The sequence below is a fragment of the Tasmannia lanceolata genome, unplaced genomic scaffold (assembly GCF_043159265.1).
Source record: "Tasmannia lanceolata isolate RefF3 unplaced genomic scaffold, GAP_Taslan_0.1 ptg000023l, whole genome shotgun sequence".
Lineage (NCBI taxonomy): Eukaryota > Viridiplantae > Streptophyta > Magnoliopsida > Canellales > Winteraceae > Tasmannia > Tasmannia lanceolata.
In genome coordinates this window covers 18,878,335-18,905,258 of record NW_027518700.1, presented here as the reverse complement: position 1 = coordinate 18,905,258, position 26,924 = coordinate 18,878,335, and the positions used below count along the sequence as shown (strand labels likewise).

The 26,924-nt window shown below is 41.6% G+C and overlaps 1 protein-coding gene across 1 annotated transcript in view; it reads left to right on the top strand.

Moving 5' to 3' along the window:
* The window catches only part of LOC143856224 (uncharacterized), a 34,572-nt gene extending 9,617 nt beyond the window's left edge, over window positions 1-24,955 (top strand). Inside the window, exons 3-10 of the mRNA XM_077366371.1 lie at window positions 21,793-22,422; window positions 22,494-22,646; window positions 22,736-23,697; window positions 23,828-23,915; window positions 24,017-24,112; window positions 24,194-24,412; window positions 24,503-24,600; window positions 24,684-24,955. Coding sequence (XP_077222486.1) covers window positions 21,961-22,422; window positions 22,494-22,646; window positions 22,736-23,697; window positions 23,828-23,915; window positions 24,017-24,112; window positions 24,194-24,412; window positions 24,503-24,600; window positions 24,684-24,831 — 2,226 coding nt within the window. The 5' untranslated portion in view covers window positions 21,793-21,960 and the 3' untranslated portion in view covers window positions 24,832-24,955. The remainder of the gene's footprint in view (window positions 1-21,792; window positions 22,423-22,493; window positions 22,647-22,735; window positions 23,698-23,827; window positions 23,916-24,016; window positions 24,113-24,193; window positions 24,413-24,502; window positions 24,601-24,683) is intronic.
* Window positions 24,956-26,924: the final 1,969 nt, after the last annotated feature.

Sequence of the window (26,924 nt, the reverse complement as noted above, 5' to 3'; positions counted from 1 at the left end):
CTCTGATATAAAGTCGCGTTGGTTACAATGTAGCCGCAGATACTTTGTTGCCTTTGGCTACAATGTCATTTCGGTCTTTGTTGCCTTCGGATATAATGTCGCCTCGGATACAATGTAGCCTCAGATACTATTTTGCTTTCGGATACAATGTCGCTTCGGATACAATGTCGCCTCGGATAAGATCTTACCTCTGGTATAAAGTTGCCTTGGATATAATGTTGCCCTTCGTCTACAATGTCGCTTCAGATATTATGTTTACTTCGGATATAATGTCGCATATGATACAATGTAGCCTCAGATACTATTTTGCTTTCGGATATAATGTCGCCTCAGATACAATGTCGCTTCGGATACAATGTCGCCTCGGATACAATCTTACCTCTGGTATAAAGTTGCCTCGGATATAATGTTGCCCTTCGTCTACAATGTCGCCTCAGATATTATGTTTACTTCGGATATAATGTCGCCTCGGATACAATGTAGCCTCTGGTACTATGTTGCCTTCGGCTACAATGTCGCTTCCGGTACTCTGTTGCCTTTGGATATAATATCGCATCGGATACAATCTAGCCTCGGATATTATTTTGCTTCCTGATAGAAGGTCGCTTCGGATACAAAGTCACCCCGCATACAATGTTGCCTTGGATATAAAGTCGCCTCGGATACAAAGTAGCCTCGGATTATATATTGCTTTCGGCTACAATGTCGCTTCGAATACTTTGTTGGCTTCGGATATAATGTCGCCTCGGATAGTATTTTCTTTCGGATATAAGGTCGCTTTGGATGCTATGTTGCCTTCTGATATAATGTCGCCTCGGATACATTGTCACCTCGGGTACTATGTTGCCTCCGGCTAAACTGTCGCTTCGGATACTATGTTTCCTTCGGCTACAATGTCGCTTCGGATACTATGTTTTCCTTCGGATATAATGTCGCCTCAGATACTATTTTGCTTTCGGATACAATGTCGCCTCGGATACAATGTCGCTTCGGATACAATGTAGCCTCGGATACTATGTTACCTTCGGATATAATGTCGTCTCGGATACAATGTAGCCTCGAATACTATTTTGCTTTCGGATACAAAGTCGCTTCGGATACAATGCCGCCTCAGATACAATGTTGCCTCTGATATAAAGTCGCGTTGGTTACAATGTAGCCGCAAATCATTTGTAGCCTTTAGCTACAATGTCATTTCGGTCTCTGTTGCCTTCGGATATAATGTCGCCTCGGATACAATGTAGCCTCGGATACTATTTTGCTTTCGGATACAATGTCGCTTCGGATACAATGCCGCCTCGGATACAATCTTACCTCTGGTATAAAGTTGCCTCGGATATAATGTTGCCCTTCGTCTACAATGTCGCTTCAGATATTATGTTTACTTCGGATATAATGTCGCCTCGGATACAATGTAGCCTCAGATACTATTTTGCTTTCGGATATAATGTCGCTTCGGATACAATGTCGCCTTGGATACAATGTCGCTTCGGATACAATGTCGCCTCGGATACAATCTTACTTCTGGTATAAAGTTGCCTCGAATAAATGTTGCCCTTCGTCTACAATGTCGCCTCAGATATTATGTTTACTTCGGAAATAATGTCGCCTCGGATACAATGTACCATCATATACTATTTTTCTTTCAGAAACTATGTCGCCATTCGATACACTGCCGGCTCAGATACAATGTTGCCTCTGTTATAAAGTCGCGTTGGTTACAATGTAGCCGCAGATACTTTGTTGCCTTTGGCTACAATGTCGTTTCGGTCTCTGTTGCCTTCGGATATAATGTCGCCTCGGATACAATGTAGCTTCGGATACTATTTTTCTTTCGGATACAATGTCGCTTCGGATACAATGTCGTCTCGGATATAATCTTACCTCTGGTATAAAGTTGCCTTGGATATAATGTTGCCCTTCGTCTACAATGTTGCTTCAGATATTATGTTTACTTCGGATATAATCTCGCATCGGTTACAATGTAGCCTCAGATATTATTTTGCTTTCGGATACAATGTCGCCTGGGATACAATGTCGCTTCGGATACAATGTTGCCTCGGATACAATCTTACCTCTGGTATAAAGTCGCCTCGGATATAATTTTGCCCTTCGTATACAATGTCGCCTCAGATATTATGTTTACTTCGGATATAATGTCGCCTCGGATACAATGTAGCCTCAGATACTATGTTGCCTTCGCCTACAATGTCGCTTCCGGTACTCTGTTGCCTTCGGATATAATGTCGCATCGGATACAATCTATCCTTGGATATTATTTTGCTTCCTTAATGAAGGTCGCTTCGGATACAAAGTCACCCCGGATACAATGTTACCTTGGATATAAAGTCGCCTCGGGTACAAAGTAGCCTCGGATTATATATTGCTTTCGGCTACAATGTCGCATCGGATACTTTGTTGGCTTCGGATATAATGTCGCCTCGGGTAGTATTTTCATTCGGATACAAGGTCGCTTTGGATGCTATGTTGCCTTCTGGTATAATGTCGCCTCGGATACATTGTCGCCTCGGGTACTATGTTGCCTCCGGCTAAACTGTCGCTTCGGATACTATGTTTCCTTCGGCTACAATGTCGCTTCGGATACAATGTTTTCCTTCGGATATAATGTCGCCTCGGATACTATTTTGCTTTCTGATACAAGGTCACTTCGGATACTATGTCGCCTTCGGATATAAAGTTACGTCGGATACAATGTAGCCTCGGATACTATGTTCCCTTCGGATATAATGTCGTCTCGGATATAATGTAGCCTCGAATTCTATTTTGCTTTCGGATACAAAGTCGCTTCGGATAGTATGTCGCATTCGGATACAATGCCGCCTCAGATACATTGTTGCCTCTGATATAAAGTCGTGTTGGTTACAATGTAGCCGCAAATACTTTGTTGCCTTTGGCTACAATGTCGTTTCGGTCTCTGTTGGCTTCGGATATAATGTCGCCTCGGATACAATGTAGCCTCGGATACTATTTTGCTTTCGGATACAATATCGCTTCGGATACAATGTCGCCTCAGATACAATCTTACCTCTGGTATAAAGTTGCCTCGGATATAATGTTGCCCTTCGTCTACAATGTCGCTTCAGATATTATGTTTACTTCGGATATAATGTCGCCTCAGATACTATTTTGCTTTCGGATATAATGTCGCTTCGGATACAATGTCGCTTCGGATACAATTTCGCCTCGGATACAATCTTACCTCTGTTATAAAGTTGCCTCGAATATAATGTTGCCCTTCGTCTACAATGTCGCCTCAGATATTATGTTTACTTCGGAAATAATGTCGCCTCGGATACAATGTAGCCTCAGATACTATTTTTCTTTCAGAAACTATGTCGCCATCCGATACAATGCCGGCTCAGATACAATGTTGCCTCTGATATAAAGTCGCGTTGGTTACAATGTAGCCGCAGATACTTTGTTGCCTTTGGCTACAATGTCATTTTGGTCTCTGTTGCCTTCGGATATAATGTCGCCTCGGATACAATGTAGCCTCGGATACTATTTTGCTTTCGGATACAATGTCGCTTCGGATACAATGTCGCCTCGGATACAATCTTACCTCTGGTATAAAGTTGCCTTGGATATAATGTTGCCCCTCGTCTACAATGTCGCTTCAGATATTATGTTTACTTCGGATATAATGTCGCATCGGATACAATGTAGCCTCAGATACTATTTTGCTTTCGGATACAATGTCGCCTCGGATACAATGTCGCTTCGGATACAATGTCGCCTCGGATACAAACTTACCTCTGGTATAAAGTTGCCTCGGATATAATGTTGCCCTTTGTCTACAATGTCGCCTCAGATATTATGTTTACTTCGGATATAATGTCGCCTCGGATACAATGTAGCCTCAGATACTATGTATCCTTCGGCTACAATGTCGCTTCCGGTACTCTGTTGCCTTCGGAAATAATGTCGCATCAGATACAATCTAGCCTCGGATATTATTTTGCTTCCTGATAGAAGGTCGCTTCGGATACAAAGTCACCCCGGATACAATGTTGCCTCGGATATAAAGTCGCCTCGGATTATATATTGCTTTCGGCTACAATGTCGCATTGGATACTTTGTTGGCTTCGGATATAATGTCGCCTCGGGTAGTATTTTCTTTCGGATACAAGGTCGCTTCGGATGCTATGTTGCCTTCTGATATAATGTCGCCTCGGATACATTGTCGCCTCGGGTACTATGTTGCCTCCGGCTAAACTGTCGCTTCGGATACTATGTTTCCTTCGGCTACAATGTCGCTTCGGATACTATGTTTTCCTTCGGATATAATGTCGCCTCGGATACTATTTTGCTTTCTGATACAAGGTCACTTCGGATACAATGTTTCCTCGAATATAACGTCGTCTCAGATACTATGTTGCATTCGGCTAAAATGTCGCGTCGGATACTATGTTGCCTTCGGGTATAATGTTGCCTTTGGGACAATGTAGCCTCGGATAGTATTTTCTTTTAGAAACAAGGTCGCTTCGGATAATATGTCGCCTCGGGTAAAATGTCGCCTCTGATATAATGTAGCCTCGGATACTATGTTGCCTTTGGCTACAATGTCGCTTCGGATACTATGTTGCCTTCGTTTATAATTTTGCCTCGGATACTATTATATCTGAGGCGATATTATAATGTTGCCTATCGGATAGAAGGTCGCTTTGAATACAATGTCGCCCTGGATACAATGTTGCCTTAGGTATAACGTCGCCTCGGATAATATGTTGCCTTCGGCTTCAATTTCTCTTCGGATACTATGTTGCCTTCGGATATTATTTTGCTCTCGGATACAAGGTCGCTTAGGATACTATGTCGCCTCGGATACAATGTTGTCTCGGATATAAAGTCGCCTCGGATACAATGTTCCATCGGATAGTATGTTGCCTTCGACAATAAGGTCGCATTGGATACTACGTTGCCTTCGGATATAATGTCGCCTTAGATACAATGTTGCCTCAGATACTTTTTTCTTTGTCGCCTTGGATACAATGTCGCCTCGGATACTATGTTGCCTTCGGCAACACTGTCACTTTGGATACTATGTTGCCTTCAGATATAATGTCGCCTTGGATACTATTATATTTGGGGCTGCTGGGCCACTAGTCTGAGCTCTAGTAATAGGCCGTTGTGAAGCACTAGTGGAGGCCGAGGTGGGAACCATTCGTGGGAGAGTAGTGCTAGCAGTACAGTTGGCCCTAGGCAAAACTGTGGGTCCGCCATAAGATGAACGACTATAAGAGTTTCATCGTTGAGACTCTTCAATAGCCTGTGCGTTACTTTGGGCCTCGGTGACACTTGGCAAGGAGTGTGCCACTAAAGAATCATATATGGATAACCTCAAGCCACTAATATAACTAGATACCAATTGTTCCTCCATCTCAAGTAATTTATTACGGGCAACCAATTGTCGGAACTCATTGGTGTACTCGCTCATAGACTTTGGTCCTTGCACAAGCTTATGCAGGCGCTGATATAATTCGTGGCCAAAATTATACGGCAAAAATTCCCGTCGTAGTTCCGTCTGCATCATTTCCCATGTAGAAATGGGTGGTTCTCCAAGTTGGCGCCGTCGGAACTTCTCAGCTTGCCACCAAGCCAAAGCGCGCCCTCTCAAGCGTGTCGCAAATAAGAGAACGACCTTATCGGTCGTTCCTCTTTGAGTTCTAATGTATCCTCCACTATGGATTCCCAGTCCAATAAATCCTCGGGTTCTCTCCCACGATCGAACTCCGGGATCTCTATTTTTAAACCGTGTTCCCACTGGTTATCATGGCGGACAAATGGAGGGTCAAAATGAGGCGGATGCCGCCTTGGGGGATTGTACCCGTTCTGCCACGTCTCATAGGAGTCTTAATTTCTTCCTCATCGTCTCCACCATCGGCCATCCTCATACCCCAAGGGTAATGGCGAGAATGTCCCTGCACGCTCATCCTGTCAAGCCTTGCTGACAACTCCTCTTGGTGAGCTGCCATCACCCGGAGTTGCTCGGCTTGTTGATTTTGGTTATCTGTTAATGTTCGGAACTGTTCAGCTTGTTGTTCTGTCAATCTTTGGAGTTGCTCCATCAAAGCTGAAACAGATGAGTTAGGTAATTCTTCATCTAACTCGGCCACAGGAGCGCTCCGTGGTGCCATATGTGTGAGAGTAGCTCAACTGCTAAATGTGGTAGCTGCCAGTTTTAATGTTAAAGAAATTTTGTTCTCATATAGAGAACAATAGCTGGAATGTCCCCCTTCAACCGTATTTCCATCCAGGAAAGAGACCAATTTCCGCAGCCAGTACCCTTCAACCGTATTTCCATCCAGGAAAGAGACCAATTTCCGCAGCCAGTAAGTGTTGCAGAGTCCACTATTGCTGGTTCGGAGTATGCCTCAAGTTCTCACATTCGAAGTGGCACAAGTATTCAAAGGCAATGATCAAGAGAGTGAATGGCTCTGATGTATGGAGATCTAGGATGATTCTAGTTAGAATTGATGTAATCCAGCTTTGGAATCAATGAACAGGAAGCAATTGTCTAGGATATTAGAAGTAGAACAAAACATAGTCTCTGATCTGGTTATTCCACCGAGTAAAAAAATGAAATGCTATAGGAATTAGGTTCTGGTATACCTTTTTAAGATGTAAGAAGAAGACAAAAAAATGGAATAGATCTATAACTGTGTAGCAAGAATGACTGACAATCAAAGAAAGAGACTCATCCCAGCAGGTCATACAACTGAGAAAGGAGGAGGAGAAAAGGACCTGAATCTTCCAAGGGACTTCTCTCCTACCTTCACTTTAGTACTCTTCTCTTAAGCCTCTCAAAGACTTTTCTCCCACCTTCACTTGAGTACTCTTCTCTTAACCCTCTCAAAGACTCATTAGGAATCAGAGAACTACTCTCTCTCCTCGTTTTCTCCCACTCCAAAGCTTCCGAAAATGGGAGACATCTCCTCTATTTATAGATGGAGGGAGGTGTCTAGAACCTTCACAGTGACAGCTAGCCCTGATGAGCTGTAATGCTACGTGTCGCCAAAAGGATATGTCCAATGGTGGTCCAAATTAGGTAGTTTTTCATGGAGTGACACTTGGCATGTGGTCCTCTTGGAAGTTCTTTATGGGATGACACATGTCATGTGGTCCTCTTGGAAGTTCTTTATGGGATGACACATGTCATGTGGTCCCTTGGAGGTTCTCCATGAGTTGACACATGGCATTTGGTCCCCTTGGAGGTTCATCAATGATCGCCACATGTCAAGTGGTCCCCTTATTACAACAACAACCCTACAATTAACCTCAAACTACTACATTTCTACCACAATCACGACTCTTATATTTACAAGGATGCCACTAGCCCTCACTTTGCTTTCACTTGATTCTTGTTCTTTAATCTCTCAGATCTTCTTAGTGTCTTTGGATACTCCACCTTGGATAGGTACTCTTCCTCTTTTTCGCTAGCCGGATCTTGTGGGACCGGGTCCTCATCACCTAGCCCCATCCACCCAGCCCAAACCGCCCGTCCCGAACCCACCACTTATTGAAAACCCTCGGGCAAGTCCCGAACCCTCCCCTTGTGTAGCCAGCGTTTTGGCAACCAAATAGAGCCAGGTTTGGACAGATATATGATCTCAAAGGATTGGGAGGATGCAGTGGCGGAGCCAGGATTTATATATAAGGGGGGGGGGGGGGGGGGGGGGGCAGGCTTATAGACATTTCAAAGAGGGGGTGGGGGCAGACTTATAGACATTAAATGGGGCTGGACCAATTGAGCTGGGCTTATTTAGGAGTTTGGCCAACTCAAGGGGGGCAGCTGCCCCGCTTATGGTACATGTAGCTCCGCCCCTGGGAGGATGAATTCTTGGAGTTCAGAATGATGGCTCCCCTAGAATTGTTTTCTGCTATTACCCTCTATTATTTTAAGAGGATTAAAACTTCAAGACTAAACCATTTGGATTTAACTTGGCTTGGTGCGAAATTGATGGAATTAAGGCTGAAATTGATGACATGTGGAAAGAGTGCATCATTGATTGTTACAAAAATTACTCCATGAACAAATTGAAATACTTGCTTGGTTGAGTATCCCAAAATGGATGAAAAATTGGGTGCTTGGTGGGTGGAACACAGGGTTGGTATCTCGGTCGGCAGATGTGATCATCGGGTCTAAACTTCGGTATGTGAAGAAAAAACTAAGAAAGTGTTGGAAAGAGAGGAGTCATCTGTGAGAAAGGAGTGGCTTCTAATTCGAATTAAAGTGTTAGTTGAGAAGGAGGAAGTTGGTCATTTAAAGGAAGACAGGGTTGGTATCTTGGTCGGCATATGTGATCATCGGGTCTAAACTTCGGTATGTGAAGAAAAAACTAAGAAAGTGTTGGAAAGAGAGGAGTCATCTATGAGAAAGGAGTGACTTCTAATTCGAATTAAAGTGTTAGTTGAGAAGGAGGAAGTTGCTGAAGCTAGTGCAGAAGAGGAAGTTGGTCATTTAAAAGAAGAGCATAATCGATTGGTCCTTCAAGAGGGGATATCTTGGAGGCAAAAATCTAGGGTGAAATGGTTAAAAGAGGGTGATAAAAACACGGCCTATTTTCATGCCATGGCGAGAGCTAGGAGAAGAGGCAACCACATCGAAGCATTGCAAGTGAATGAAGAGATGGCTGACAATAAGGAGAGAATTCCAAATAAATCATTGACTATTACCAGGAATTATATGCTTCTGAAAGGAGGATTCGTGGTTGTTAAAGTATAAAAGATTAAATAACAGTTTCTCCAACAGCTTAAGCTTTTGGAATTATTGGTTGTTTCACATGGTATCAGAGCAAATGCCTAGGTTCAAGCCCCCTTGTTGTCAAAAATCCACATTCAATGGCCAAACCCAAAAGAGGGGCCACATGTGCCACGTGTAGGCCTAAACGAGGGGCCACACGTGAGGGGGAGTGTTAAAGTATAAAAGATTAAATAACACCTTCTCCAACAGGTTAAGCTTTTGGAGTAATTGGTTGTTTCACAGTCGTGTCCTGGAGGGGATGGGGTTTGCTTGTCTATCGGAAGAAGGTAGACAATTGCTTGTCTATTGGAAGAAGGTAGACAATTGCTAGAACGTCCATTTTCAGAGGAGGAAGTGCAGAGAGGGGTTTTTTTGTTGGGAAGAAATAAAGCTCCTGGCCTGATGGTTTTAGCTTGGCTTTTTCAGGAGTGTTGGGACTTTGTAAAAGAGGATTTAATGTCTTTTTTCAACAATTTTATCAGGGGATTGAATTGGATAAGGGCACAGGAGCCACGTTATAACCTTGGTACCCAAAGTTAAGGGTGGTCTGAAGATATCCGATTTCAGGCCAATTAGCTTGGTTGGTTGCTTATACCAAGGTGTTAGCCAAGGTTCTAGCTGGGAGATTACAAAAGGTGTTGCCGGAAATCGTATCACCTTCTCATTGTGCATTTATAAATGAGAGGCAGATTATGGATTGTTCATTGATTGGTAATGAGATTATTGATTTCTTTTCTAAAATGGGTAAGGAAGGAATTGTGTGCAAGCTAGACATGGAAAAAGCCTATGATGGGGTGGAATGGGACTGTCTTAACTACTTGCTTGGGCGTATGGGTTTTGGTTCGAAATGGAGGGTTTGGATTAGAAAGTGTATCTCCTCTCAGCTTGGTTGGTTCTCCGTGATTGTCAATGGATCACCAAAAGGGTTCTTTAAGTCTTCCAGAGGGTTGAGACAAGGCGATCCTCTATCTCCCTTTCTATTTGTGATTGTAGCAGACACTTTGACTAGATTATTACACAAGGTCAAAGAGGGAGGTCTAATCAAGGGCTTTGATATTGGTGATGGTCAACTTGAGGTTTCTCATCTACAATTCGCGGATGACACTTTGCTATTTAGTTCCCTGGATCTCCTCAAAGTGGTGAATTTAAAAGCCATCATTAGATGCTACGAAATGATCACGGGTCAAAGAATGAACTTCCACAAGTCAGGGGTTTTTGGCATTAACATTCAGGATGAGACTTTAAGGGTATTGGCAGGTGTTATGGGGTGCTCGATTGACTCTCTACCGTCGACATATCTTGGGTTGCCTTTGGGAGTTGCTAAACCTAAGAAAGAAAGTTGTGAACCTCTCGTTGATAGAGTGGAGAAGAGGCTTGAAACTTGGAAGAGAAACTTGGTTTCTAGGGCAGGGGGGAGACTCACCTTGATTAAGGCAGTATTGGCTAACATACCCATCTATCAGCTTTCAATTTTCAAATGCCCTATGAGCATCATCCTGAGACTTGAAAAAATTCAGAGGCGTTTCCTTTGGGAGGGGTGAATGATAAAAAAGGGATTCCGTTTGTAAGTTGGGAGGAAGTATGTAAACCCATCAAGGCTGATGGCCTTGTAATTATAGGCATTAAGGAAACCAACCAAGCTCTTCTAGGGAAGTGGTTATGGAGATTTGGGGAGGAGGGACATAATTTGTTGGCGAAAGTGATTGAAATCAAATATGGATCATGCAAAGGCCATTGGGAATCGGAGGACAAGTTTAGGAAGCCAAGGAGAATTATATGGCTAGATGTGATGTGCTTCAAAGAAACGTTTATGGAAGGAGTAAAGTTCAAAGTATACATTGGGGATAGAGTTAGATTTTGGGAGGACAAGTGGTGTTCTGATGTTCCGTTGAAGGAGTCATTTCTGCAGCTATTCGCTCTAGCACCAGGTAAGGAGGTAATGGTAAAAGACTGTTTTAGTAGAACTGATAATAGTGTGGTTTGGTGCCCTCCTTTTAGAAGGAATTTCTTTGATAGGGAGCTAGAAGTGGTGGGGAGGCTTCTGCAGATTCTAGAAAGGTGTTATATTAGGTTGGATGGTGTAGACAAAAGAATTTGGGTTTGGATCTCAGGTGGGGAATTCTCGGTAAAATCATTTTACCACCAACTTCTACCTTGCCTCAGTCCCTCCAAAGTAGCCCAAGTGTGTAACATAAAAGCTCCGCTGAGGGTTTGTTTATTTGGGTGGATGGCGATCCTCGGCAGAATTCAGACCATTGACTTCCTCAGAAAGAGGAACATGTTACTTATACATCATTGTGCCCTATGCATCGAGGCGGGGGAATCAGTGGACCACCTCCTAGTTCACTGTAAGGTGGCCAGGGAGGTTTGGCGTAGTTTATTGAGCACTTTTGGGATTGCATGGGTGTTCCCAAATTCTTTCGTAGACCTGTTTGATTGTTGGGCAGCGGCTCCATGGAAGAGTCCATGGAAGAGGAAAGGTAAAACTCTGTGGAGTGTGTCCTTTTGAGCTACAGTTTGGGTACTTTGGAAGGAACGAAATGCTAGGGTCTTTAAGGGATTTAAGAAGGGAGCACAAATTTTTTTCAATTAGGTGGTTGCCTTAACCATAACTTGGGTGAAAACTTTAATGCTCTGTATGGTTGCCAGGTTTTTTTTGTTCCCGGGAGTTATGTGGGAGAAAAAAATACCCTGGGAGATAGGTGGGAAAAAAAAAGTCCTGGAAGTATCCTGGTAAAATAAAAATCCCATGTTTGGTTATGTGGGAGAAAAAAATACCCTGGGAGATATGGTGGGAAAACAAAAAACCTTTGTTTGGTTACTTGAACTGTTGGGTAGAAAAAAATTCTTCTCAAGCATATTTTTGGTTCCTGAGTTTATTTTTGTTCCTGGGGTTATCTTGGGATGGGATGAAAAGGCAATCATTACAAAAGTGGGATTAAAAAATTCACCCCACAAGTAATCATTACAAGAGTGGGATTAAAATAAACCTAGTGCTAAAAGGCAACCAAACATGGGATGGGACCAAAATTTAACTTACTCTCCCACAAAACTCCCAGGAACAAAAAAAACCCGGCAACCAAACGGAGCATAAAAGGTTTCAGATTTGTATCGGCATATGAATTGTGGCATGGTTGGAAAGAGATCTGTTGGGCATCTAGTAGCAATCCCAAAGTTATCCAAGTTTGGGCCCCTCCTTCCCATGGGATTCTCAAACTTAACTTTGATGGCTCAAGTTTGGGGAATCTGGGGCCAACGAGTATTGGAGGTCTTTTGAGGAATGAAGGAGTTGTAATCTGGGCTTTCAGTGGTCCTATTGGTGTGGCTGACACTAATGAGACGGAAGTTCGTGCTATCCATCATGGCATCAAGTTACTTCATAATACAGATCTTAATAAAGTGGTTGTGGAAGGGGATTCACTCAATGTTATTACGTGGCTAAAAGGATCTTGTTCTGCTCCTTGGAGATTCGACGCTCTTTTTTATGAGATTTAGGATCGAATTGGATCATCCTTGATTTCCTTCATTCACTTCAGGCGGTCAGCGAATGGAGAGGCTGACAAGCTAGCAAGAGAGAGGGTGTCTTTAGGGATTGTATTGAGCTTTTTGATTTTCTTCCTCCCTAGTTGCTTTGTTTTCTGTAATTTTTTCCGGATCTTGTTCCTTTCTTTATTTTGTACTCTCTGGGACCTCCTCAGTCTCGCTTTCAATGAATTTTCTCTTGCCATTAAAAAAAACAAATTGAAACACTTAAAAGAACAGTTGAAATCCCGAAATACCAATTCATTTAAGTCTCTTATAAATCGCATAAACGTGTTCTTTGCCAGATTTATGATCTTAAGGGATTAGTAGGATCAATTCTTAGATGTTGAAACGGACGACTCCCTTGTAGGCTTGTTTTCGATTCAAATGACTTGAAATGATTTAATTCAAGATCGTTGCAAACAATTTTATAAAGAGTGTAAGCGTGTATTAGCACTTTATCTTTACTTTTCCGGTACCTGTATCCTTTTACTTTCCGTAGCTATAGCTTGTACCCGGATTAAGGAAGAGTTCATAGAGTCTGTCTCTTTAATTCGTTTATCCTTCTTACCGGCATCTGATCTGTGTCTGTTTTGCTGTGTAGATTGAGTCAAACGGTCTTTCGAGCCTAAGTGTTGTCCGCACCATGCGCGTGTAGCGCCCCCCCCCCCCCCCCCCCCCTCTCTTTTCTTTTTAGCCTTTAGCGTCACGCATTGCACCTAAAGAGTCCTTTCCACATGTGCAAAGGCAGAGGGGCCCAAGGAAGAAGGTGTCGTTCCCCCCTTCTTCTCGATCACCTAAAATCCAGTCCCAGTGGCCAAAAACGTTTTGGTCTTTGACCTCCCTCGAATTGAGTTTCTGAGCTTTTGCCTCGAGAGAGAGGCTGGCACGCCCGCACATATACTTACACAAGCGCGCGCACGTGCTCATACACTCATCGTGTTTTAGACCGAACGACGCTAACACTTGCACTTGATAGCTACTTCTTCCTGGTGTTATTTGCTCTCTGGATTATCTTTAGGTACCTCTCACTTTGGTTTTTGTTTTGGACCTAGTTCAGTATTTTTGGTCCTGTGCACTTGTAAACCATGTGGTACTATTATTTTGGTCTACATAAGCAAGTATTGTATGGGATGTATACTGAGGCATCAGCTAAAGCTCTCGGAACGAGTGCAATAACAGCAGGTGGAATATATCATGAGTTCTTGTTCAAATTTTGTTCCTACAATCTTTTTGTGCTGATTTGATATCAAAGTTCTGATCATTGGAGGCTCGGACGTTGGTCTCCTTGAATGCTAGAGAAATAATCCAAGTGGAGTCCTCACATTCGAAGGATGGAGAAATACAAAGTATCTACATGAAATTTGATTTTCTTGCAAAAGAACTGGGATTTTATGATGAAGAAAACCAGAGTCTGGTGGGAAGGTCACTTTAAGGAGTCTAAGATGTATTGCTAGGAAGATAACACGAATATTACGTGAATTCATGCTTATGATTAATGAACCAGCGTGTGACGGAGAAGGAAGAATTGAGTAGTTAAGTGATCTAATCTATGATTAGTATCATGCACAATGGAATTTGATGGAGGACTGCTCTTCAACAAAAAGATCGACAAAGTGGGATTCTCAAAAAATTTTGATAGGTTGTTTTAATGGAGAAACTGATCAGAAAAAGAATTCTTTAATGCTTCTAACTTTCTAGTAGTTCTACCCAATGTACAAGGCAACGCCAAAACATCAGAGCTGTGGGGCATTGGTCTTTTGGGGTAGAAGTATCTTTATAGATTTTGCAGGATTTGGTTATTTTGGTTTAGAGAGAAGATTTGTTTGGTACATTTCAAGGGGGTAAAAGTAGATTACAGTCAAGAGCTAGGATTAAGCCTCTAGGTCTGTTTAGTCTTAAATAATTCTTTTAGAGGATTTATGCAATGTTTATAACTTGCACCCATACAAAAAATTGCCCAAGGTAATAGAGTCAATTAAGGGGAGTCATTGATTGATGGGACGAGTTTTTGTTTGCTTAGGTGAGTCAAAGGAGATTCTGATTGAGTCAATAGGGCCAAAATGGAGCTAGTCAATGATTGACTCGGGGGGTTTGAAATGATTATGTTTTTTTTTTTTTGAAGACAATAAGATCATCAAAACAGTTAGCGGTTCTAGGAATGAGCAAAATGGAGATAACCCTACCCAAAAACAGCTCCAATCTCATCAATGAATTTGGTTGATCTCCGCGGACATTGTATTGAAAGAGTCGCTTTCCACTTCAAAACTCCCCTCCATCTGATTAAGGAAGATGATTCAATCCTCGATGGAGAGCACGATCCTCGACCTCAGAACCATCAGTGTACCCAATTATGACTGCAAAGGAGTAAAGGCATGGGCTAAGACTAGATTACAATCAAGAGCCAGAGTTAATTTCAAGATAATAGGAAAAAAAAGGAAAAATAGAAAAATCATACAAATTAAAAAAGGGAAATGATTTCATCACAACCATGTTTTGATACATGCGTGCTCCTAGCTTGTCGTTTAGTATTTAATTGGACTGTAAGTGCTTTTTGGGAATCATAAAAAGGGCGGCCCAGTGCACGAGGCTCCTGCCATTGCGGGGTCTGGGGAGGGCTAGATGCACGCAGCCTTACCCTTGCTTTGCAGAGAGGCTGTTTTTGTTTCCGTGACTCGAACCCATGACCATCAGGTCACAATGGAGCAACCTTACCATTGCGCCAAGGCTCGCCCTCTTGCTTTTTGGGAATCATAATAACCTTTTTACAGCTCTTTAATACTAAAAGACAAGCTAGGTGCGCGCGTGTATCAAAACATTTTTATGCTGAAATCACTTCCCTTTTTATAATTTGTATTATTTTTCTATTTTTTTTCCCTATTATCTTGAAAATTAACATGACTTGCATTCAGGCATATCATGACATACCAGTACAAACATGACTTATCCCAAGACCAAACATGATTGACCACATTGTATTTTTGATACGTGCACGCTACCTTTTTGTTTAGTATTTAATTGGCTTGTAAGTGCTTTTTGGGAATCATAAAAGGATGGCCCAGTGCACAAGGCTCCTGCCATTGCGGGGTCTGGGGAGGGCTAGATGTACGCAGCCTTACCCCTGCTTTGCAGAGAGGCTGTTTCCGTGACTCGAACCCCTGACCATCAGGTCACAATGGAGCAACCTTACGATTGCACCAAGGCTCACCCTCTTGCTTTTTGGGAATCATAATAACCTTTTTATAGCTCTTTAAATACTAAAAAACAAGCTAGGTGCGAGCATGTATCAAAACATGTTTATGTTGAAATCACTTCCCTTTTTTTCCTATTATCTTGAAAATTAACATGACTTGCATTGAGGCATAACATGACTTACCCCAAGACCAAACATGATTAACCACATTGTATTTTGACTTTTTTCATTTCTTTTCTTTTTTAAAAAAAAATGATATTTTCTCTTTTCTTCTTGGGCAAATGATGAAAAAAATGCGAACTTTATTCGAAATTGTTATTAAAGGGTAGTAATCTAGAAATTATTAAAAAGGGGTGTGAGGTGAGAGAGAAAATGTATAAAGACAAAAATACCCTTAGTCTAGGTTTTAACCTTTTAACTGTTATATTACTTTCGTTTTTAACTTTTCACACTTTTTTTTACCTTCGTCTTCTCCGACGAGAGCTCTCACCGCCGGTGGAGAAACGACCGTTGTCAACGTCGTACGTCCGCGTGAATCTCGGTGACGCACCACCTACTCGCCGGAAAGCATCACCTCTCGCCGGAAATCTGCTCCGTCAACTATTCAAAGGTAATTTTGAAACATTTCATGTAGGGTTTTGTTAAATTGGGTTTTTTTCGTGATGGGTTGGATCTCACGTATCTGAAGCTGTTTTAAGTACCTCTTTGGTAGTTTGTGAGAGGGATATGCATGAGTATGTAGTTTTGAAGCATTTGAAATGCTTTGCAAGGGGTTTCATTTGTATGGATTTAGAAATTTTTGGGTTTTAATGGGGTGGAACCATTAATTGTTAGAAACAAAATATTTTGATATAGGGTTTATACGGTTTGAATGGTTGGGCTTTGATTTTGTGTGAAAGGGTTTCGTTGAGGGCTTTAAATGGGAATAATGAGTAGGAAAATCAGAGGAGATCTAAATCCCAAGGGGCATTGCCAATCTTCCGCCATTTTTCCTTCGCTAACGATTTGGGAGTATTTTTGAGAAGCAATTGCATTTTGAATCTGTGTCCTTGTATGTTCCTTCTCTTTTGCTGAATGAACTCAACACTAGTTATCTACAAAGCACCTACATGCAAATACACAGATATGTATGTATTTGCAATGGGTTCTGGTTTTTCTATTATTTCTACCCAGTTGCTATCTGATCTTCTGTAAGTTGGGATGGTTTAAGGTTCTCTACACAAGCACATACATGCAAAAGAAATTTTGCTTTTAGAGTTTCATATTGGACATGTTTTTTTTAAAATGTTAAATCATGAAAATATTTTATTGTAGGGATTTATAAGTCAATACAACTTTCCCAGACCTACTTACTTTTAGAAGCATTTACCAAAACTTTCTTAAGAGAGATGTCTTCACTTAATATCAGTTCCAAGATTAGCTTACCCTTCAAGTAAATATAAGAAAAAAAGGAATATTTTCCATCTGAAAGTTATGACAACCTATGCAACAATTTAGCACTCTAGCAAATGGAAACTGAAGTAGACAAGAACCATCTGAAACTCGTTCTATATTACCCCCTCTCAAACTTGTTCTGTATTACCCCCTTCAATTCCATAAAATGTTTAATCAATGCCATAGTTTCAAAACTCCCCCACATCATCATGGACTCACCCAAGTCAACTCTTTTTAACTTGGCTGTGTTCTTGTCCGAGTCCGCGTTTTGTCCTACAAAGTCCATCAAAGCTCCTCTGATTCTCCTGATTTATGACCCCGTCAACCGATTACTCAGTCGCATCAACCAACTACTCAGCCGCATCAACCAAGTCGACTAGGATTCACTTTCGCTGCATTTTCACCCCATTGGCATTTTGAAAAACTGATCCATACTGAGTTACAGAACAACCTGTTAATCATGGAGCAACTTTGCCTGTATTTTTTCCCTTTTAAGATTCCCTCCTGTTCTTGAATTTCTTTTTGTTGGTTAAGGTAATGCTAGCCTCGAACAAACTTGATGATTTCAAGTTCTAATTGCCATTGTGATGAATATTTCTTGTCCCTTTTGTTCTTCAACATCTGTAATGAAACTTTCATGTAGTTAATGTATTTTTTTTAAAAAAGGGAAAAATACATATACACCCCTTGTTGTTTGGCCATTTTCCACTTTTAACCCCGTGGTTTGGAAGTTACCAATGACACCCCCTCAACTTTATGAGATTTTTTAGTAGAGGGATTAGGGTTACGCCATTTCCCACCGCCACCGCCGTCACCTCCACCACAGACAATGAAACCCCACCCCATGGGTACATTAAACCCACATTTTGAGAAAAAAAAATATTGATAAAAACAAAAAAAAGCCCTAAAATATTAGGGTTTTTGTGCAAATCATGATAATGATGTGAATGAAGAGAAATAAAACCCCTAAATCGAGGGTTTGTGTTGATAAATAAATGAGTTGAAAACCCTAATTTTTAGTTGGGGAAGATGGGGGCAGTATAGCCATTTCCCCCTCTCCATCCACTCAATCACGTTAAAAAAACCCATGGAAAGTTGAGGGGGTGTCGTTGGTAACTTCCAAAGCACGAGGTTAAAAGTGGAAAATGGCCAAAACACAGGCTTCTCTCTTAACTCCACCAAAAACAAGAAATGTAACACCAAAATAAGAACTCTTTATATATATATATATATATATATATATATATATATATATATATATATATATATATATATATATCAAAACAAGTTACAAAAGATTTCTACACTTGTTCTCCCTTAAGCCTTCACCCTTGAAGCTTCTCTCTTAACTTTCCCTTGAAGTTCTTAAGCTTGCAATCTCTACAACACTACTCCATATTTGTAGACTGAAAAGACTCCTAAAAATAGTAAATACATTAAACCATAGTTGTAGTTCCCATGAGTCATCTAGGAAGTGTAAGCAACTACATAGGAAATCCACATTTGTCTCTATGATAAATTAGCTACACAAAAAGACTTACATTTTCCATGCACAATAAATAACCTAGAAGACTACATAGACTTTCCACAAAACCATACTAATATTAATTTTGATTTACTATTTCCAACACCCCTCCTTAAATGAAAATCCCAAAATGTTTCTAGTGTTCATCAACATAATCTTCATCTGAGCTTGATGAAATCTTCATTTTGAACATAACAATTTCGCCATCAAGCAACTTGATCCGATTCTTCAAATCCGCCACACGATCTCTTTCTTCAACTTCAACCGAGGCTTTGAAAAAAAAAGTTTGAGGTCCGCTCCTTCTTTCCAAACACTGTAAATGGGAGGTTTTAACTTAAACTTTTCTGAAGCTTCCATTAGAAATGCTTTGAACAAAACTTGCACAATAATGGTTTCCATCATGGTGCATCAAACATCATAACCGTTGCCTTTTTGCAACACCAACGGTATAAAGAAGAAAATTGTTCTTTTCCCAACACTCATCAGGCCAATAAGAGAAAATCGTTCTCTTTCCCGAAACAGAAAAGAGGACACTTCTCCTTCCAATCTTGAGAATAAGAGAAGAGTATCGTTCTCTTTCTCACACCATAAATTTTGCACCACCCAATGAAATGAAAATACCACAAATAGATATAGAGAAGAGAGTCGTTCTCTATTGTAACCAAAAAAAAAAAACCTTCAACAAAACCTCCTCGTTAAACCTTTAAATGGGCCATAATCCTTTCAACCCAAACACTTGAAGGAACATTCAGATCTTGAACAACAGTCAACTTTCACATATGTGTGCTCTATTGACAATAACTCTTTGTAAGAAATTCCGATTGACGATAACACGCCCTATGCTCTGATACCACTTGTTGGCCCCAATAAACATGGATCGATTATATTGTGTTGAGGTCAAAAGAGAAAGGTAAGGGGGCTTGGAGATACACGTGCAAAGGGGACGTGTAGAGCTTCACGAAAAACAAGAAATGTAACACCAAAATAAGAACTCTTTATATATATCAAAACAACTTACAAAAGATTTCTACACTTGTTCTCCCTTAAGCCTTCACCCTTGAAGCTTCTCTCTTAAGTTTCCCTTGAAGTTGTTAAGCTTGCAAGGGTTTCATTTGGGGTTTCCATGGCTTTCAATGCTTTTCAATGGTTGCATTGTTTTGAATTTGTTTGAAGGGTTTCAATTAGGGGTTTGAAAGTTAGAACTGTTATTCCATTGAAGTTGGATCCATGAAACCACATATTCTGCCCAAGTTGGAACCAGTATTCCATGGACCCTGTATCCAGTATTACTGGTTCAAACTGTGTAATTTGTGGTTCCGTACTTCCTCTATCCAGTTATTGTGGTTTGAACTTTCTAATATGTGGTTCCACTAATCGTATTTGTGAACTTTCTAATATGTGGTTCCGTAGTTCCTCTATCCTAACATTGGTTTCAAGTGGTTCGAAGTCTCTAAATAGTGTGTTTTGTACGAACTTTCTGAAACATGGTTTTCTTCGAAGTATCTTTAATTTTAACTTTTCAACTATCTTATACTTGAAGTATCTTCCCCTCCAAGTTTATTCTCCTGGTATCTGCAGATAAGGACCGAAAGCGGCTCCCCTTTTACTTTGTGAACCCCACTAGGGACCTAACCCAAAACCCCTATAGTCATGCAGCGCGCGAAGCAAAGAAAGAAGAATGTGAATGTAGATGAAGGGTCTTCCACCCGCAAACGGCGTGGGAAGGCTATCCGTGAGCCCTCCCCTAGTCCTCCTGCCTCTGACGAGGATATGGGCAATGAGGATGCGGATGTAGAGGTTGGGTCCCTCGGTCGTATAGAAAGGAAGGGCATACTCCGAGGTAGGAAAGTCATTTTTAAAGATGTCGAAGTTTTTAATGTGAAACCCTTATTTCTGGCCTTAAGATGGGTCAATTTTCTCGAAATTCACTGTGACTCGTACCCGACTCTCGTCAAGCAATTCTATGCTAATTACAGATTCGACAGAGATTTGAAGGTGTTCCAATCCAGAGTAAACAATAAAACCATCCATATGACAGTTCAAAAGTTTTGTGAAGTTGTCTCTCTTCCCACCACAGGCGACGAAATCTACTTTTGGCCCGGAACCATGGATGACATTAGTGCCTGTATACATGATCCGGTCGCCGCCTATGGGGACCTTGGTTGCTAAGGCCCACCTACTGACGGGTCAACCAACGTATCCTACAATTCCCTCAGCCCTATGTGCAAAGTCCTACACAAGATTCTGACGAGCAATATCACGCCTCGCGGAGGCAATGCTGACATGGTCCGGCCTTTTGAGGCTTTTATTATGCACCGACTTCTTCGCGGCACGCCCCTTCACCTTGGCTATATCCTCAGGTTCATGGAGGACACGAGGACGAAGGCCTTGGCTAGTCTACCATTCGGGATGCTTCTCACGCATGTCTTCAACCATGAGAAGTTGATACAAGGTGGTGAAGAACGCCTTAGTCCCTCTACTGTGTTCAATACTAAAACTATAAGGCCATGCGGCTTGATATACAGGGCCCTGCTCCCCCTCCTCGTCAGCCGGCTCAGCGTTTTGCATCACAGGAGTTTGTTGCGCAAGAGCTTCGTGCGCATCGTCAGTACCTTGACGGGCAGTTTACCGCGGTTCATCAGCTTCTACAATCCCATCATCACGAGCAATTGGCGACTCAGTAAGCTTTGACTGGGGTACGCACTGAGGTCTCCACCCTCCGCCAGGACTTCGGCACAGCGGTCACCTCACTCACGGAGCAGGTTTCTTCACTCACCAACTTGGTCCGCCGTCTATTGCCCCCAGATCATTAGACTGTTGCTGTGGTTGATTTATGGATAGATGGATGTTATATTTTTATTTTTTTTAATTATAAATGGTTGATGGATGTTATGTTATATACGGGTTTCATATGTTATTATGGATGGATGGATGAAATGTTATTATCGTTATATTTCTGTGTCTTGCTTGTCTCGTACGGTTTGTTATGGTTGCTATTAGTTGGGGAGCCATATGTTGTTTGAACCGATGTTTGATTGTTTAAATTTGAAGGGATTAGCTACGGTTGTCATATATGGTGTTGATGATCTTTACGTCTAGTTGTTTCAAGTTACTTGGGGAGTCCTGTGTTGTTTAAAGTGATTACATATGGTTTCTCTATCCTTGTTGTTTCAATGGAGTAATACTGTGTTTGAATAGACTAATATTGTGTTTCAAGTGATTGTTGCTGCTTTCGACAGATACAGACGAAGTTAACAAAATTGTTGATCTTTCCCATCAATTCTTTCGACAGATTTTCCGTCTGCATCTCCTCCTGTTTCTAGCTCAACTGTTTAATAGTGCCATTTTTTGCAGGCGAAATATGTCTTATCTAGATGCTGTCCGTCACGCTTTCACGAGTCCTTGCAAAATATTCGGTTACGGGATGTGCATAGGGATTTCATAAAGGATACCCCATTTACATATTTGATTCTGCATGAGGGCCTCGAAGATGTCGAGTTGCGGAAGAAGATTTTGACGACAATGGTAAATAAATGGGATCCCAAACGGAAAGCTTTTTGTTTGGGCGGCACCGTACTCCCATTTCTAGTTAGTGATGTAGCGAAAATATTAGGTTTAAGTATGATTGGGGAAAGGCCGCAATTTGATTGCTCTAGCAGGGATACTGTGGATGGTTGGAGGTTTGGGGGTCCAACCGCCACCTTTGACGAGGTGGTCAAGGTTATTCATGCCGATATGGATTCAGACGAAGAAGACTTCGTGAAGTCGACTGTGAAGCATTTGATATTGTTATTCTGCAGCACTGTCTTGTTTGCGCAGAGGGACCAGAAGGCATGTTCTTGCCTCTTCCCGTATATTGATCTGCAGACTATAGGAAATGTTGCATGGGCTTATCCCGTTCATGAGTTCTTCGTCAGATCATTAGATTCACATGCTGCACTCCGTGGAAAGGGACATATATTGGGTTGCTCTATCCTTTTACAGGTAATTTTCCATTCATTGCATATAGTTTTTTTCTTTCTATCTTATGCGGATCTAATCTAGTTTCATATCAGGTATGGCTATTTGAGCATACCACGTTATGGGCACCTAATTCTCCTCATGCGTATCCGCGTCTATTTAAGTGGACCGCTCAGATGAATACAAAGAAGATGGAGCATCAACAGTTGATTAACTGTATTCTTCATGGGACGGTGAAAGCCTCAGAGGTGAGAGTATAATTCATGTTGGTCGTTGTATGTCTTTCGTGTTATTTTTACAGTCGTATTTGTAATTAATAATATGGAATGTATTCCAGGTGGTTAGGAGGGTCGAAGCTACGGCAAGGGAAGAATCTCTACTTCGATTCGATGATCAACACGACGATGGTAGTATTCCTTGCGATTCAGTCGGTTCAATTGTGGTCGCAGTGGGGGATTGCATGGGTCAAACTCTGCCTGTACTGAGGGATCCAATGAGGCCAATTGTGACATATCAGAGGAGGGAACGAAGGAGGAGAAGTAGGAGAGGAAGAGGGGAACATGGGAAGTCTGAGGTACATGACTCCGTTACAAAGAGGTCAGTGGGGGATGGCATGGGTCCAATTGTGCGTGTAGTGGGGGATTCAATGGCGCCAACTGCAGCAGAGCAGGGGATGGAAAGGAGGAGTAGCAGCAGAGGAAGTGGGGCACATGAGAAGTCCGAAGTAGATGAATCTGTTATAAAGAGTTCATTGTTGGAGAGGTTAAGCAGAGTTGAACGTGAAATGAGGGAGGTAAAAACTCATTTGTTCGGGAGAGATTCCAGAAAGAGGGAAGGTTTGAAGTCAGGGAATAATATCCCAACGAAAATAACGAGAAAGAGGGAACGAGAGGCCGACAATATGGATGGGGAAGCCGAGATAGTGACTGCGAAGGGGGAAGTAGGGGATGGTGTTTTTGTAGATGATATGGGGAAACACATAGTTGATGATAGCGTAGAACATATCTCTATTGATAGCCTAATTACTAGGGATGTCAGGGATGCTGCAGCTAAAATGGTTATCTTGCTTGACAGTCCTGATTTGAACCTCAGTAAGAGTAAGAAATCAAACAAGAAAGAAGATGAAAAAGTGATTGGGAGCATTGAAAAAAATGTGAAGCAACGTCGAAGGAAGTTACAACCTAGTAGAGCAGTCAGTTCACCGTATGTCATAAGCAACCGGAAAAGCATGTATGTTCTTCGCAATATCACCGGGCCTGCAGCGATGAAGGTGGATGCATTGGGGGCACTAGAACCTAGGTAAATTTTCGTACAACCTACATTGTTTTGGAATTCTAATTTCTTCAATTAATTTCATACATAGGTTGATTCAGTACAATTATATGACCAAAGGTTCATAGAGGTAGGTGACTTTTTACTCGATTTGCAGTGAGAGAGTCATTCACAGTGATGGGTACCACATGTGTAAAGAAGACTTGCTTATACTAACCGATCGTAGAGGGTGGATATCATCTCCGGTAAGATGTTATATGGTTCAATTAGTAACGTAAAGCGTGAATAATGCGTTGGTACACATCTTCTTAAATTCCTTCTCGTTGACCTATGCTCTGTTCTGTAGATTGTTAATGTATATACGGATTACTTGAACTTACGGGACGAATGTTTGCGAACAACAGAAAAGGGATCATGCATTTGCCTTGCTACCCATCTACCTGTGAGGTTAAATTCACTTATAAGTAATGGTTTTTGTTTTTGAAGCTGCGGGCAATTCTAACATTTCTTTTTCTGGTTGCAGCAACTTATTCTTGACGAAAGATGTGAACGTCCCGATGCATGTTCCAAATTCGTAACTCGTGTAGAGAACACCCCTCTTCAAGAGATACGAAAAGTACTCATTCCAATTAACATTGATATGGTTCATTGGGTACTTCTCGTGTTGGATATGGGGCATCGTACCTTCCTTCTTTACGATTCTCTTTACAGTCGCACGGATTCTAGGAAGGTGCAACCCCTTGTGAGTACTACTCTTTACGTGATTCGTATGACATTTATTAATTAATTTTTTATTACTACTGCCCTAATGTACGGAATTCTTGATTTGTAGGTCGATTACCTTGTTAAATGGTTCAGAATGGTCAAAGACATTGATATAAGTGCATTCCCCATTGATGTAGTGGTCGATCGGTCCCTACAAGGTAACAGGTATGTTACGTGCAATTACTTCAGTTTACGATACCTCCGTAAACGATTAATTCATCTTCTCGGTTTTGCTTCATGTTTTGCAGCCACGACTGTGGGCTGTTCGTTTTGAAAGAGATGGAATACATTACCCGTGACGCTAGCCTCGATTTCACCCAGAAAGATATTACGACTATGCGAGCTTCCCTACTTTCGGAAATGTTGAATGGGGTCTATGGGAAAGTATCCCTATAAGTTGTTCACATTCTTACCTGGGAGTCATTGTTGTTGGTTGTACATGCATTAGACTTCAATTGCTTGGCGGCTTGCTTGGGAAACATCAAAATGTTCTAGTTATTCATTATGATAATTGTGCTTGTTTGCAGGTAAGGCTTGTTCCAAATCCTGGCTCTCTTCAACGTTAGTGCCAACTTGAAGAAGTCGTGGATGAGGAATGGCTTCAACATCTGCTCCTTCAATAGCAAGCTTCTAAGTGACCAGGATCGGGAGAAGCGGAAGAAGTTGTAGGAAGAATGGGGGAGATGGGAGAAGCACTGGAGACAGTTGCATGAGATGGCGAAGGTAGTGATGACGAGGAAGAATATGAAGCCAAAGAAGTGGAAGTTGAAGAAGTCGTGGATGTTACAGAAGAGATTGTCTCATATGATTTTTTAGTAGTAGTACTCATTGTTGACACTGAAATTTTTTTTTTTCTTTTAACTTCTACATGTTGATTGTATCTTTATTTTGAACCCATAACTGACACAGCTGGGACTTTTTGTTTCAGTCCCTATGTTCAATGAAAGCAAGAGGCAGGTGCTAATTTTCCCCCCCGCCATTGGTCTCTCATGGGTCCATAAATGTAATCTGCAATTTATTATTTTTGCTGATATTGGCAGTACAATGTTTTGATATTAGGGCGAACTCCTCTTAAAAGTTTCATTTTCTATAAGGTAGTCCGACACAAAAGATATGTGCTTTTAAGATTAAGTTCTTCACATCACGAGTTTACCACCCAAATGATCATCATTAATATGTATTACACTTATGATCTTGAGCCACAAATGATGTACACATGTGATGAAGACCATTGAATTGGTAGATCCTCGTGAAATAACCTACATGAACCCGGTCGTACACCACATGCACACTCGGCCTTGTATATGATCAACTCCCAGAAAAATATTAGGGCGAATTCCACCATATTCGCTGTTGTAGTGGACTTTCTTCGGAAGTCCGAACCTTTGTTCGGATGTCCGACTCGGAAATCCGACCAACTGTCCGGAAATCCGAAGGAACTCCAGTGTAGTTGCCATGGTACTGGACTTCCTTCGGAATGCCGAACTAAAATTCGGAATTCCGTCTCAGAATTCCGAACATAGTTTCGGTCTTCCGAAAGAAGTCCAGAACAATGTCAACTCTACTGGACTTCCGTCGGAAGTTCGGACGTTGGTTCGGATTTCCGAGTCGGAATTCCGAAGGAAGCCCAGTACCATGGCAACTATACTGGAGTTCCTTCGGATTTCCGGACGGTTGGTCGGATTTCCGAGTCGGACATCCGAACAAAGGTTCGGACTTCCGAAGAAAGTCCAGAACAATGTGTGCTTTCATTTGTCTCCCGTCGAACGTCCGAACACGTTATCGGACTTCCGACGGGAGACAAGTGATATTGCACTTCTGCTCTCATCATTCAGAAGTCCAACGCTGGGTTCGGACTTTCGAGTAATCATACGTACACTTTGTTCGTCCACAGATGGAAGGATTACGATGATTCGATGGACCTGATTATTTGAGCACACCCTATATATGTGACGGCGCATCAAATGAACGATTTAGAGGATCCAAACAATGTGGGCCAACTGACGTTTCGGTAGTGAGTAAAAACCAATGATATTGCCAACACCAATGATACATTAATGATCACTTTTACAACAGTCACGGTCAGCTGTACAACCAATGTAATACTACAAGTCTATAATAACGTTTAATTTATACAAATTCTGTGTGAGTAAATATAATAACCTTTAATTTATACAAATTCTGTGTGAGTAAATATTTATGTGCAGTATGAAGAGTCCCAAAATCAATGTCACTTTGTACAAACAAACCAACAACTCCATCCCTAAGCAAAGAAAGGAGGTGCGAATGAGACACCGGACCTACAAGAAAAACATGCAACAATCAATAAAATTATGGGTTTGATAGAGAAATCATATCGAGTGAGTAATAATGGAACATACGTATTTTCGGTAGGTGCGGATGGACCGATGGGCGTCATATTTAACTTAAGATTTACAAGGGGGGATTTTTGCACGTTCTTTTGTTGTGTCCAGGTTCCCCACATGATT